Raw genomic sequence first — 13,882 nt, 5'->3', positions numbered from 1 at the left:
ATGGTTAAGTAGATATGATGTGTTATTTATATATGTACATATAGGTGTGGTTCTTTGGGTCAATAATTAAAATAATGCACGTGAGTTGAGTTTTGCCATTTAGTCTAAAATATTTTTATAAAAATAATGACAATTGCATAAAAATACAAAATGTCATATAAACTTTACAAAATAAAATAGTTACACCTACACATATTGACAATAGATAATGAAAACTTATAATAATGTCAAAATATAAAAACTTGTAAAAGAAAATTAGTAAAATGTTATGTGCGTTCTTTTTGTCGATAACTTGATATATTCAATTCTTTTTTTTATTAAATTTGTTTAATTTAAGTTTTATAATAACCTCCTAAAAAGAAATTCTAAAGCTGCCACTGCTTATAGGTCAATATAAAATATATATATATATATATATATATTTGTTACATCTTTCATGGGCTACTGGTTGATTCTCCCAAAACCAAAACAAACACTGCACATGCGTGCCTAATCACCATGATTGTCACCAAAACTACTATGAGAGCCCTTCAACCTATTCCTTCATTGGCTACATCAGTTATAACCACCATGATGTTCCACTACCCTGACAGCCCTCAACTCTTTTTTTTTTTTTTTTTTTGGGTAAAAAGGGAAATGCATTTAAACTAGAAATTAACAATAGTTTCAGGGCAGCACCTGTTTAAGTACAAACCAGAACAGTCAAAGTCTAACAAAGATTGCAAGCCCTCAGGGGGACTATCATACAAAATAAAACTGGAAGATTGTTGAGCTCCCATCCTTGCTAGCATATTAGCACTCCTATTAGCTTCTTTATAGCAGTGATCAAAATGAATCTAGGGAACAAGGGAAGCCAGCTACCAGCAGTCATACACAATGGAGGAAATGATTAGATTAGTATTGTTAGGGTTATTCAGGACTTCAATAATTGCTTTGGCATCCATTTCCATAACAACTGCAGTGAAATTCCTTTCAACACACAACATTAAACCATCCTTTAAAGCCCATGTCTCAGCTATAAAACTTGAGGTAATATCGATCTGCCTTGAGAATCCCAAAACCCAATTTCCCTCTTCATCACAAATAAGCCCTCCCCCTCCAGCTCTGCCTGGGTTTCCAAGTGAGGACCCATCGATATTAAGTTTTCTCCACCCTTCTACTAGTTTTTCCCACCTGATAGCCTTCGAAACGTGGTGGATTGCCTCTCTTTCATTTAAGGCACAATGGATAAACTCCATTGCTTTGTGGAGGATCTCCGATTGAATGTTTGGGGTGAAAGGCTTATTTTGGAAGACCACCAGGTTCCTCTTCTACCATATTGTCCAAATAGCGAAGAGAAAAACGAATTTCCAAGGCATCTGATGCTGGCTATATATGGTGGAAGAGTTGGCATTCTCCAATAGCCATAGATTAAGGGAGGGCTCGAAAATACCCAAATTTGTTGCCTAAATTCCCAACGCAGCCCAAACCTTTTTGATAAAGTCACAATCTCGAAGACTATGAATGATAGTTTCGGGTTCTTTATGACAGAGAGGGCAGAGAGGGTCTCTCTAGCATTAAGGCAAAATTTAACCCCTAGATTGTGATGAAGACATTTCCATACAAAAAATTGAATTCTCGGAAGAATTTTGACTTGCCAAATCCAATCTCCATCAAAGGTAGTAGTCTCATTACCAGTTGCAGTCGATAAGCGCTTTTGAGATCAAAGCTCCCTCTAGGAATTTCAGACCAGATCATTTTATCCACACTACCAGCTGAGAACAGTTTGAGAACAGTTTATCTAGTTTTGTAAGTTTTGTAAGAAAACTTTTTTATAAAAGTGTGCTAAAGTGTACTTGTTCCTTGAAAATTTTTGAAAAAATGAAAAAAATAAGATTTTAAAAAAATTGTACATAAAAATTAAAAGTTAAAAGCTAAAAATGACACCAAACTCACCCCTAAATAACCGGTACCCTTCACACACAAAGATGGCTTGCGGTATATGATTTTTACACTTTTCAAGTGCCTGTATAGATTTTTATTTCTCAAATTTCTTTGATCCCTATAATATCCTCTTTCTCTTTCTTTTTCTTTTTCAGTGGAATGCCCAATTGTGTTGTTTATTAAATTTTGATTGAGAAGGATTAGGAATCTTCTTGGATAATTCTAGAGAACAAGTTTGGTGGAAAAGGCTTTTGGGTTATTTGCCTTTCCTTGAAAATTATGCTAACCTAAGATTGTTTGTAAGTGCGTTTTAACTTATGTGGTAGAATTTCAAGATGATCTTGATGATTCAATCTACCCAACTCATCATTGATCACTGATTATTGCATTTATTGGTTTCTCTACTCAACAAATTCCATCACTAATAGTTAAATCTTTAACTATCATTATAAGACTTGAATATCGCAAACTAAAACATCAATAGATTTCATTGAAAGAAATACCAATAAATTTCTTTTATATATAAATTAATAATCAATAAAAATTATTGTTAATGCGCCTTTTAAGGATATGAATTAAAAGATATTAAAACTTTAATTATCACAATAAAATTTAAATATTATATATATCAAAACATCAATTAGTTTCTTCTAGATGTACGACAATATTCGATTTCAAGTCCATATCTTAAACAGTTGAGAACACAATAAAATAAACAAAAGTATTTAGATCTAGCCCTAAAAATTTTGAACACCGAAGATTCAAAAACTCATTTCCATAGGCTTAAAATTTTCAACAAAGAAAAATTCAACTACTGGAAAAACACAGAGCCTTTCACATTCACTTTCACTTTCGAACGACACAAGGGTATCATTGTGCTACCATTTTCCACTGGCCATCGCAATCATCTTTGGTTTAACGTTAAACAGTTGCTTGCTACGGCTACGTAGTAGTCCTTTCAATGGCCCACCGGGTTGTCATGTGTCATAAATCATAATATTCAGTGAACCCAGCTAGATTTTTTCTCTTCCTTTCTTTTATTTTCTTCTTTAACCTACTTTTGTCATAGATGATAAAACCCTATATTCCTTTGAATTCAATCATTTCATTGGATATATGTACGGCCAAACAAATGAACAGAGGACAGAAAGAAACATAAGCAAGAAGAAAAGCCATAGCCTTTTAAGCATGTTCATCACTTTCACTTTTTCATATACACTACTTTTTTTCCATCTCTCTTTTGGACTATCAGGATACAGATACAAGCGAATCAAAGGGCCTGTATAACATAACAGTAGTTGCAACTTTACAATAATAAGTTCACTAGTTTTATATTTCTAGTGAAACGAGTATGAGTACGATGAAGACCAAAATGTGGCATATAATAAAAAGAGTTACTGCATGTGTATTGAACTATGGTTTATGTTTTGGAGAGCTTGTGGGATAGAAAAATATTATAAAGTTTAAACAAATAAAACTAACTCTAATTTATTTGTTTAAAGTTACATTTGGACGCATCTTTGAACAAATAAGCTACCAAAACATAGGTTAATTTAAATACACACATGTTAGAGCTAGTAGCTAGGCTGCTAGCTACAAGCTACTAGCTCTAAATATTCCAAGAAACTAAGCTCACATTTTTGTTTTTCTACATCAAACTTCCAAAGATTCGTCTCCCAACTGTTTTTCTACATTAAATTTCCAAAGCTCACATTTTTGTTATTCTACTAGCTCAATTGACTTCTATCTTTGTTCTCGTGCTGGAATTGTCCATCAAACTTGCTAAGGAAAATCATCTATCAAAAAATCATCGCCAAATTCAACCGAACCCATCATATCCCCAGAAATCACATCCCCATTGTCAGAGTCCAATGTTGATGATAAGACAGACATGTGGGCGAGTGATTCAAATGCCACAGTTCGATCTGGGGAAACGAGATAATCAGACGATGATGATTGGATGTGAGCAATATCATTATGATCACTAAGAATCTCTTCCTTGTATTCCTGCTTTATGGAGGGTTGGAAGGATGTGAAAAAGGGGCTGTCTTGTTTGTTGGTGATAGTGGAGTTGTCAAAACTTAGTAGCACGGAAGAGTCACTAGGTGGAGAAGAATCCAAGAACAATTCAGGGCCTTTTAGGAAGTTTCTGTTTCTGCATGTGTGATGGCCTATATATGTGCTCCTATACTTCGGTGGATCATCATGGATTCTTTGCACATGTTTGGTTGCTAGGCACCCTTGATCATGTTTATGAGTGCACCTATAGTAATGCCTGCATCATACCCCACACAATAGAATCAATTTTATGCTTTGATTAGACAATTATAAAAGGAAATCAAGGGTTTGATTGCTTTGTTTTTCTTTTTGGAATGAGTATAGAGAGTAAAGCATTTCTCAATACTTTCTATACATGTTTAAGAAAACTTCAATAGATTAATGGACTATGATGCATTCCAACATGATTTTAGTCACTAACAAATTCTAGCTTTACCTTTTTCTCCAAAAAATAAATAAATAAGGAACAGTTCTTTTTCTCAATTATTTTAGGAAAATTAATAGAGTTTTTTTTATAATGTTTAATAATGTCAAAATACTGATCGGTTTCTTTTACTGGGCAATATTTAAGCCAGAAACAAAATTTTTCTTTTTTGTAGAGTTAAAAAAAGAAAAAGAAAAAAGTTTTTGCCTGATTTTGCTGATTACTGAACTTGGGATTTGAGAAAATTAAATAGAATGTATCAAAAATGAAACAATAAATACCTTGGGAATTTGGCATTAAGGATTACTTTTTGTCCATATTTTCTCCACGCATAGCCGTCATCTGTCAGACTAGGGGTTTCTTTTGTCCACGACTGAGCTGTCTTCCTACAAGTAAGGAATCATATAACTTTGTTAGAAAAAATTGAGTTACAAGATTTCAATGCAAAAACCCAAGTATTCCATAAAAAAGTCCAGAAATGGTTAATCCGGTTAATGAAACAAGGGGCATACTAGTCTTTCAAAAGCTTATACTTCCACTTTGTCTTATAATTTACTAGTATTAGTACAGTTTAACACATGATCTTAGCTGTAGAGTAGCATATTAAAAAGGAAAACCTGTCCCTACTCCTACTTGTTAACCATTTATAGATAAGATCACTATTGATGCTAAAGTTTTATATCTGTCTTTTACCTTTGGTAAACCAGAGGATTCATATGGTAGTACAGTACTTCCAAGCCAATTAGACAAAAACAAATAATAAAAACTTACAGTCGTGATAGAGTAAAAGAAATTTTGTTACCTTCTCTTATAACAGCCTCTCCGATCCTTGTGTGCTGTACTCCTGGAAGTTTCTTCTGAAGATTCTGATGACTTGGGGCCACCATTCCAATTGGTGACATGGGTATTGGCCTGAATTTGAGACACCTCATCAGAATCAGCGTTGTTCAATATCGAGAGGCTATTAGTAAAGGACTTCAAGATTTTCAGAACAAGATCTTCAGCTGGAGCTGCCTTGTTGTTGTTGTTGTTGTTGTTGTCTCCAGCTGACTTATTAAGCAAAGAACGGAGCTGATTTGCAATATCACGGCCTTGAACAAGCTCTTCTATTGCCGACGCCGTTTTCTTGCTAGAAGGTATGCTCTCAGGCCAAGTACACTCCATTGTTGCGTGTGTGAGTTTCAGTGTGTTTTGAGACTTTTGTGTTTTGTGTATATGTAATGTGACTGTCTTTTGAGCTTTGAGTCCCTTGTGTTTGAGCTCCTTTGTTTACAAGCCAAAGTGAAGCAAAGCAAGAGGGTTTTTATGTGGGTTAAGAAAAGCACCTTAGATTAGAGAGCATGTGCAAGGAAAATCAAAGGAAGCTAGAAAGGAAAATTCCTCACGTTAATCAGCTTGTAAAGCCCACGCGCATTTCAACCACAATGTTCCCTGAATTAATCCTAACCGTACACGTGTTCTCCACCTAGGGTCGGATTTGGCGAAAGTACAAAATCCTGCTTTGGGAGCGAGTGGGGGTATGGTGGTTGTTGATTACGAATGTGAACATGACTTCATTAGACGACGTCAGGGGTACAACGTCACGCATCACTAGCTGTTTGCCACGTGGTACCGATGTTTATTTAATTCCCAAGTGGTACCCCCATTTTCCTTGTCTTTATAAGTTAATACTAAATTTAGTAAATGACGATTGTAACCTTGAATGGTAGTGAGTGTGAGGCAGATGGGTTCGGTGAATAAGGGCAAGTAGGTTGGCTAATATGGGGTTTTTGGCAATACGACAATAACTAGGTGGTTGGATCTTCCAAGTCCTTGGTCGCTGGGTCTCTGTTTTGGATAAGCATTCAATAGGTAGAGATAGTGTGCAGTAAAGGCTCATAGTACTCCGTGTAACCCATGGGTAGGGCACATCTTCTATGGCAGCTATATGACCACTAAAATTTAGAGCCGATTGGTAATGTTATTTTAATAATATTTTTTGTATGTTTTAGAAATATGTGAATAAAAAATTGTGTAAAAATACATGTAATATTATTTTAAAACTGAAAATATGTGTTTAACATATATATCAAATAGGCTCTTAAATTTTAAAAACATATTTTTGTGTCATAATTTTTGTCACAATTATATGAACCATGTAAGCCCATTTAGATTTTAGAGAAATATTTTTGTGTCACAATTTTTGTTGTGACATTGGCACAATCGAGAAAAAAGCAGTTGGTTAGTATGAAAGTACTTATTTCTAACTACAATTGATCATTTCATTAAATTAGGGCAAATTTGGTTGTCGTAGGCATATTGCGGAGGAGGAGGTGTGAGATTGTATTTTGCTTTACCTATAATAATTTTGATTAGAGATTAAATGTTATAAATTTACTATGGTATATGTGTTATCTTATTGAAAATTATAAATTATGTTTTAATAATACTATATGCACCTTCTCATGAGAAAGTAAAATTTTCAATGTGAAATAGTCTCTTAAATAGAGAGAATCATATCCCATTATGGAATATGAGTTCCATGCATATCTTCTCATGGTATGTAGTAGATCTCACAACCGTATGAAACGATGTAAGGGATAATGCATATATGTAGTGCATAGGATACCTTCCTATGAATTAGACTTTCAAATGGAGAAGATTGTATTTCCTCCCAAAATGTGAGTTCTATACATATCTTCTTGTAGTGTGTGGGTCTGACAATCATATGAGATCAATAAGATACTTTCTTGTGAAATAAACTCCCAACTAGAGAGCATCATATTCCCTCCCAAAATCTGAGTTTCATACATATGTTGGCACACATTTTGTGATAAAAACACATTATACAGCTGTTATAGGCTACACGAGATAATTATGGTATTTAGGCCTTTGGTTCGAAATTTTTTTTCTCTTTCAGCCACTCTACATACGATAATGAAATAAATTTGTCAGTATGTGGGTAATACATTCTTTGAGAAGAGCACTTTATACAGCTCTCGTAAACTACACGAGATCATTTTGGCATGAAGAGGCCTTTGGCTTGGAAAACTTATCTCTTGCATGCGCTTTACACATGATTATGATAAAAATCTTATAGTATGTGGGGCACACATTCTATAAGAAGGGCACTTGACACAGTTGTTACAGCTTATACAAGAGATAATTATGTGGTATGAAAAGACCTTTGGGTTAGAAAAATTATCTGTTGCATGTGCTTTAAATCAGATAATAAATACATATATATCTTATAGCATATAGGTCTCACAAGTGTGTAAGATCTATAGATAGTGAGACATCTATTTTATAGGGTTGAATGAGATATGAATTGAATCGGGTCCTTACTTTTAAAAATAAATAAATAAATAAGACAAAAGAAAGACATATGAGAGAGAGCGCCGTACGAGGAACGAAAAATCAGACTGATTTTGAATGAATTTGGAAGAACGTGGGGTTGGTTTTTATTGGAGAAGACATTATTAATATTAACAGATTTTGCAGATTTTAATAAGTGTTTGAAAAATGTTGGGAAAAAAAAAGTTATTAGGAAAGCCAGTGTAAGGTGCATGCATGCGCCTTAATGTGGCTGGCTCAATACAGGCTTCTTTAATATTTGTCCTTCAAGGATCTTCCAAACCAAACTAAGTGGATATTTTATTTTTCTTCCTCAAAAAAAAAAAAAAAAATAGAGGATATTCTATTTTTTATAGAGCCATGCTAACGAGTGCTCTAAGGACACTTATTAATAATCAATTTTAGGATAGTTTTGATATCACTTTTATGGAAAATGAAAAAAACTATCAAAATATTAATTACTTTTTTTTTTCATTTCCTATAAAAACTTTCTTTAAATAGATTATTAACCAGTACCCTAAAGACACTTGTTAGTATTTCCCTTTTTTATAAGGTGTGGGGGTTTTCTTTTTTCTTTTTCTTTTTTCTTTTTTTTAAAGAAAAATGATATTTATGTCTTTTGTACTGCGTTGTTTAGGTTTTTTGGGCTAAATCGTACTACGCTGTTTAGTTGTCCTTATAAGTTAAAGTTAGCGCAAGATTCACCTTGTGGGAGGGAGAGTATATTAGCTTAGACCATAGTGCGATAAAATCAGAGGCAGAGCTACACTCACATAGGTGAGGGGCCATGGCCTCCCAAAATTTTGAAAAAAAAAATTATTATAAAAAAATCTTTATTATATATAAATTATTCTTAAATTTGAAAATTCAGCTTACAAAAATAAGAGTTGGCTCTCCAAAAATGTTTGGTAGTGAAGTTTAAGTAATGTTGTTTAAATGTTTTTGATATACATGTGGGTGAAAAAGTGTGTAAGTGTATTTAAAATGCTCAAAAGTTGCTTGAAATGCCCTACTCTTAAAAAAGTAATTGGTCTAATTGTTATAAAGCCAATATTTTATTTTTCTTAATTTTATTTTTTATTATAAAATGTGTTTTTATATCTGTTAAATTTTTTATAAAATTTTATATTAAATATGTTTGAATATATCTTTTTCAATTCATTACATGCTGATTAAACAAATCATTCCATCATAAAAATATAAATATATATATATATATATATATTTTGTAACTAAAACTATACATAAAATATGTTTTTAATTGCCACAACGGCGATACAGGGGAAGAGGGACCTCCTCAAAAATCCACATAGGCACATAGTACTGTTATCCAGCAGACCTTGACGCTAATAAGGAAAGACATTATCCTATCAAAAAAATAAAATAAAATAAGGAAAGACATTGTACGTACTCCACACAAAATGACAAAAGAGCTCCATTTTCAATCTTTTTCCAGACAAAGGTAATAAGTAATGACTATTGAGTGGGTCCCATTTAAAACCCAATTTTTTATTATGCTTTCAATGGGTTTCTCACGGCAATTCAACGAATTCAATTAAGGAGAATGGAAGGGTCCCACCAAAAAAAAAAAAAATTGTATAAATCCAAAATTTAAGTGTATACTAAGGTTAGATTCTACTTAATTTTATAAAAGTTTCAAGATTGTGAGATATACATACAACTTTGTAGGTATGTTACTTTATTCTTAATGCTTGTTACATTGACTTATTTTTTAAATTGAAGGAATTAAATTTTATGTTTAGACTTTGTGTTTAGATCGATATCTTAATTTGATTGTTGTAGGTTCCAGTTAACTCAATTGGTAAAATCTTTGATGGTTGTATAAGAGATTTGGGGTTCAATACCTGCCTGCACCAAAAACTGATTAGTTTATTAGTTTGATGATAAAAAGCTATCATCAAAAGCGGACGCTATAGGTTGAAAATTTTTCTCAAAAAAAAATTTTTGATTGTTATATTTTTCCTCAAAAAATATTTGATTGTTATTAACTATGATTTTTTTTGAATCATTATTCACTATGATTTTTTTTTTTTTTTGGAGAAATTAAGTTATTCACTATGAATTGATTATTAATGTCCAGAGTGATTGAATAAATTAAACTAGGTATGAAAAATAAGAAAAATAAATTAAGTTTACATTTATATTAGATTTTGTATGACAATATCATTAGTATATAAATATAAATATATATATATATATATATACTTTTTCTCTTGTCCGTTAATTGTTCTTGCCCCCCCTAAATTGAAATCTTTGCTCCACAAGACCACAACTAGGTTAGACAAAGAGAGTTTCAAACATATTTGAAACCAAACTTGTTCCTCTTAGGTTTGGATCATTCATATTTTAAAAAATTTCATTAGTTCAACTGAAATATTTTTACACACTTTGGTATACAATTTGATATAAACATCATTTTTTTTTTTGAGATAAATATAAACATCATTTTGATAGAAAATACTAAGCTTCTTTTTTTTATATATATAACTTATTAAATAAAAAAGTGTATACATATGTGGTTAAGGTGTCTTGACTAATATATTAATGTCACAATTCGATCCAAGTAAAAATTTATGGCTCTGCCCCCCACATAAAAATCGTAATACATTCTTTGAGAAGAGCACTTTATACAGCTCTCGTAAACTACACGAGATCATTTTGGCATGAAGAGGCCTTTGGCTTGGAAAACTTATCTCTTGCATGCGCTTTACACATGATTATGATAAAAAACTTATAATATGTGGGGCACACATTCTATAAGAAGGGCACTCGACACAGTTGTTACAGCTTATACAAGAGATAATTATGTGGTATGAAAAGACCTTTGGGTTAGAAAAATTATCTGTTGCATCTGCTTTAAGTCAGAAAATAAATACATATATATCTTATAGCATATAGGTCTCACAAGTGTGTAAGATCTATAGATAGTGGGACATCTATTTTGTACGGTTGTATGAGATATGAATTAAATCGGGTCCTTACTTTTTTATAATAAAAAAAATAAGACAAAAGAAGGACATATTAGATAGAGCGCCGTACGAGGAACGAAAAGTCAAGACTGATTTTGAATGAATTTGGAAGAACGTGGGGTTGGTTTAATTTTATTCGAGAAGACACTATTAATATTAACAGATTTTGCAGATTTTAATAAGTTTTTGAAACATGTTGGGGAAAAAAAAGTTATTAGAAAAGCCAGTGTAAGGCGCATGCGCCTTAATGTGGCTGGCTCAATAGAGTTCTCTTTAATCTTTGTCCCTCAAGGATCTACCAAACTAAGAGGATATTTTATTTTTCTTCATTTGAAAAAAAGTAGAGGATATTCTATTTTTTATAAGTTGTGTAGGTTTTCTTTTCTTTTTCTTTTTTTTAAGAAAAACGATATTTGTGTCTTTTGTACTACGTTGTTTAGGTTTTTTTTTTTTTTTTTTTTTTGGGGTGGGGGGTGTGGGCGGAGGGCTAAATTGTACTACGCTGTTAAGTTTTCTTTACAAGTTAAAATTAGCGCAAGATTCACCTTGAGCGAGGGAGAGCATATTAGCATAGACCATAGTGCGATAAAATCAGAGGCGGAGTTACACACATAGGTGAGGGACCATGGCCTCCCAAAATTTTAAAAAAAAAAAAAAAAAATCTTTATTATATATAAATTATTTTTAAATTTAAAATTTTAACTTACAAAAATAAGAGTTGGCTCTCCAAATATTTAAGTTAATCTAATGATACTCTTAAAAAAGTAATTGGTCTAATTGTTATAAAGCCAATATTTTATTTTTCTTAATTTCATTTTTTATTATAAAATGTACTCTTATATCTGTTAAATTTTTTACAAAGTTTTGTATCAAATATGTTTGAATCTATCTTTTTCAATTCATTATGTCCCTATTAAACAAATCATTCAGTCGAAAAAAAAAATATATATATATATATATATAGTAACTAAAACTATATAAAATGTGTTTTTAATTGCCTGGTGATACCAGGGGAAGAGGGACCTCAAAAATTCACATGGTTGATGGTACTGTGGTCCAGCAGACCTTGACGCTAATAAGGAAAGACATTATCCTACCAAAAAATAAATAAATAAATAAGGAAAGACATTATGTACTCTACACAAAATGACAAAAGAGCTCCATTTTCAATCTTTTTCCAGACAAAGGTAATAAATAATGACTATTGAGTGGGTCCCATTTAAACCCAATTTTTTATTATGCTTTCAATGGTTTCTCACGGCAATTCAACGAATTCAATTAAGGAGAATGGACGGGTCCCACAAAATAATAATTAAAAAAAAAATTAAGAATCCATTTATATTCTTAGCATTCGTTGATAATATTATTTGTAATATTTTGAAAATATATGAGTAAAAATGTGTGTAATATTATTTAAAAATAAAAAATAAATTATTTAATAACTCTACTAAATGGAGCTTAAATTTTTTCATTTTTGTATAAATCCAAAATTTAAGTATACACTAAGGTTGGATTCTACATAATTTTATAAAAGTTTCAAGATTTTGAGATATCCGTACAACTTTGTAGGTATGTCACTCTATTCTTAATGCTTGTTACATTGACTTATGTTCTAAATTTAAGGAATTAAATTTTATATTTAAACTTTGCGTTTAAATTGATATCTTAATTTGATTGTTAGTAACCATGATTTTTTTGAATTGTTATTAACTATGATTTTTTTTTTTTGGAGAAAGTTATTCACTATGAATTGATTATTGTTGTCCAGAGTGATTGAATAAATTAAACTCGATATGAAAAACAAGAAAAATAAATTAAGTTTACATTTATATTAGATTTTGTATGACAATGTCATTAGTATATAATTTTTTTTTTTTTTTTTTACTTTTTCTCTTGTCCGTTAATTATTCTTGTCCCTCCTAAATTGAAATCTTTGCTCCACAACTAGGTTAGAGGAAGAGAGTTCCAAACATGCTTGGAACCAAACTTGTTTCTCCTAATTTTGGATCACTCATATTTTAAAAAATTTCATTAGTTCAGTTGAAATATTTTTACATGTTTTTGTATACAATTTGATACAAACATCATTTTGATAGAAAATACTAAGCTTCTTTTTTGTGTGTATATAACTTATTAAATAAAAAAAGTGTATACATATGTGGTTAGGGTGTCTTGACTAATATATTAATGTCACAACTGGACCCCAAGCAAAAATTTATGGCTCTACCCCTAGATAAAATCTTCTTCTTCTGTTTTTTAGTATATAAAATGATCATTAAAACATAAAATTTTTACTATGTTTTAAAGAGATTTTTGGCATGTTTTAACTTTCAAACCAAATATAACCGTAAAGATATTCTAGTATGGTCACAACTACATTTTCAATTAACTTGCATTGAGCATGAAAGCACCAGAATGTTGTGTCGCAAGATAATTTTTACAAAAAAGAGGATACAATTAACTTGAATTATCAAAATATATCCTGTAATTGGATTCTACTGGGAAATAAATTCATCCAAATAAATGAAAAAAGTGAAAATAACATGGCTGGTTGTCATAAAATAAGGAGAAATTAATGATATCGAATAGACTCATCAGTACATATTTATAGCTATAACCAGCCCAGCATTAAAAAAATGAGGTCTACCATGTCCATCTATCTATCTACTACAGTCGACAGCTTCTTAACACGTTTAACATATTTCTTATTTCATGAAAACAGTTGAAGGAATTGCTGGGACTTTTCTCATCTCGAGGAGCATCGGACTAGATAATTGTCAATGGTAGTTTGACATAATTTACATTCATCCAATTATTATGGGAAGCCACTTTCTGGTGGAGTTGTTATCCTAACTAATACAGATCATTTGTTATCATTATTATTATTAGAGATCAAATTCATTGGGATCGATGAATAAAAAGATCAATACCTTAATAGGAAGAATGCTAGGTGGCCAAGTTTGAACACAAGATACCATTCACACACCGGTGATGTGGGATAATATTTGGAAAATTACAAAATTTTTCATAACTTCTTACTACAAATTGTGATGTAGCATAATGTGATTAGTGGGAAAAAAAAAAAATAGTAGATTTATGTGAAAATAATAATTAACCACTCATAGTCTACCACATTAAAATTATGACAAAAAAA

The 13,882-nt window shown here is 31.4% G+C and overlaps 1 protein-coding gene across 1 annotated transcript; it reads right to left on the bottom strand.

Moving 5' to 3' along the window:
- Nucleotides 1-3,327: 3,327 nt before the first annotated feature.
- LOC115953687 (WRKY DNA-binding transcription factor 70) lies at nt 3,328-5,695 on the bottom strand. The gene is made up of 3 exons (XM_031071445.1): nt 5,208-5,695; nt 4,687-4,791; nt 3,328-4,198 (listed from the first exon to the last, which is right to left on the bottom strand). The coding sequence occupies exons 1-3, from the start codon at nt 5,567-5,569 to the stop codon at nt 3,706-3,708; spliced, it is 960 nt and encodes a 319-aa protein (XP_030927305.1). The 5' UTR covers nt 5,570-5,695; the 3' UTR covers nt 3,328-3,705.
- Between the last annotated feature and the right edge of the window lie 8,187 nt (nt 5,696-13,882).

Source organism: Quercus lobata, chromosome 7 (genome assembly GCF_001633185.2).
Source record: "Quercus lobata isolate SW786 chromosome 7, ValleyOak3.0 Primary Assembly, whole genome shotgun sequence".
NCBI lineage: Eukaryota > Viridiplantae > Streptophyta > Magnoliopsida > Fagales > Fagaceae > Quercus > Quercus lobata.
The sequence above is the reverse complement of the archived record's forward strand: the minus strand, read 5'-3'. Positions and strand labels throughout refer to the sequence as shown.

What these genes read in the sequence shown, in the direction of transcription:
- LOC115953687 (XM_031071445.1), bottom strand. Translation starts at nt 5,569, where the DNA reads ATGGAGTGTACTTGGCCTGAGAGCATACCTTCTAGCAAGAAAACGGCG. An exon ending in AGAGGCTGTTATAAGAGAAG is followed by an intron (nt 4,792 to 5,207) that starts GTAACAAAATTT and finishes CCTTACTTGTAG; the next exon opens with GAAGACAGCTCAGTCGTGGA. An exon ending in CTTAATGCCAAATTCCCAAG is followed by an intron (nt 4,199 to 4,686) that starts GTATTTATTGTT and finishes GGTATGATGCAG; the next exon opens with GCATTACTATAGGTGCACTC.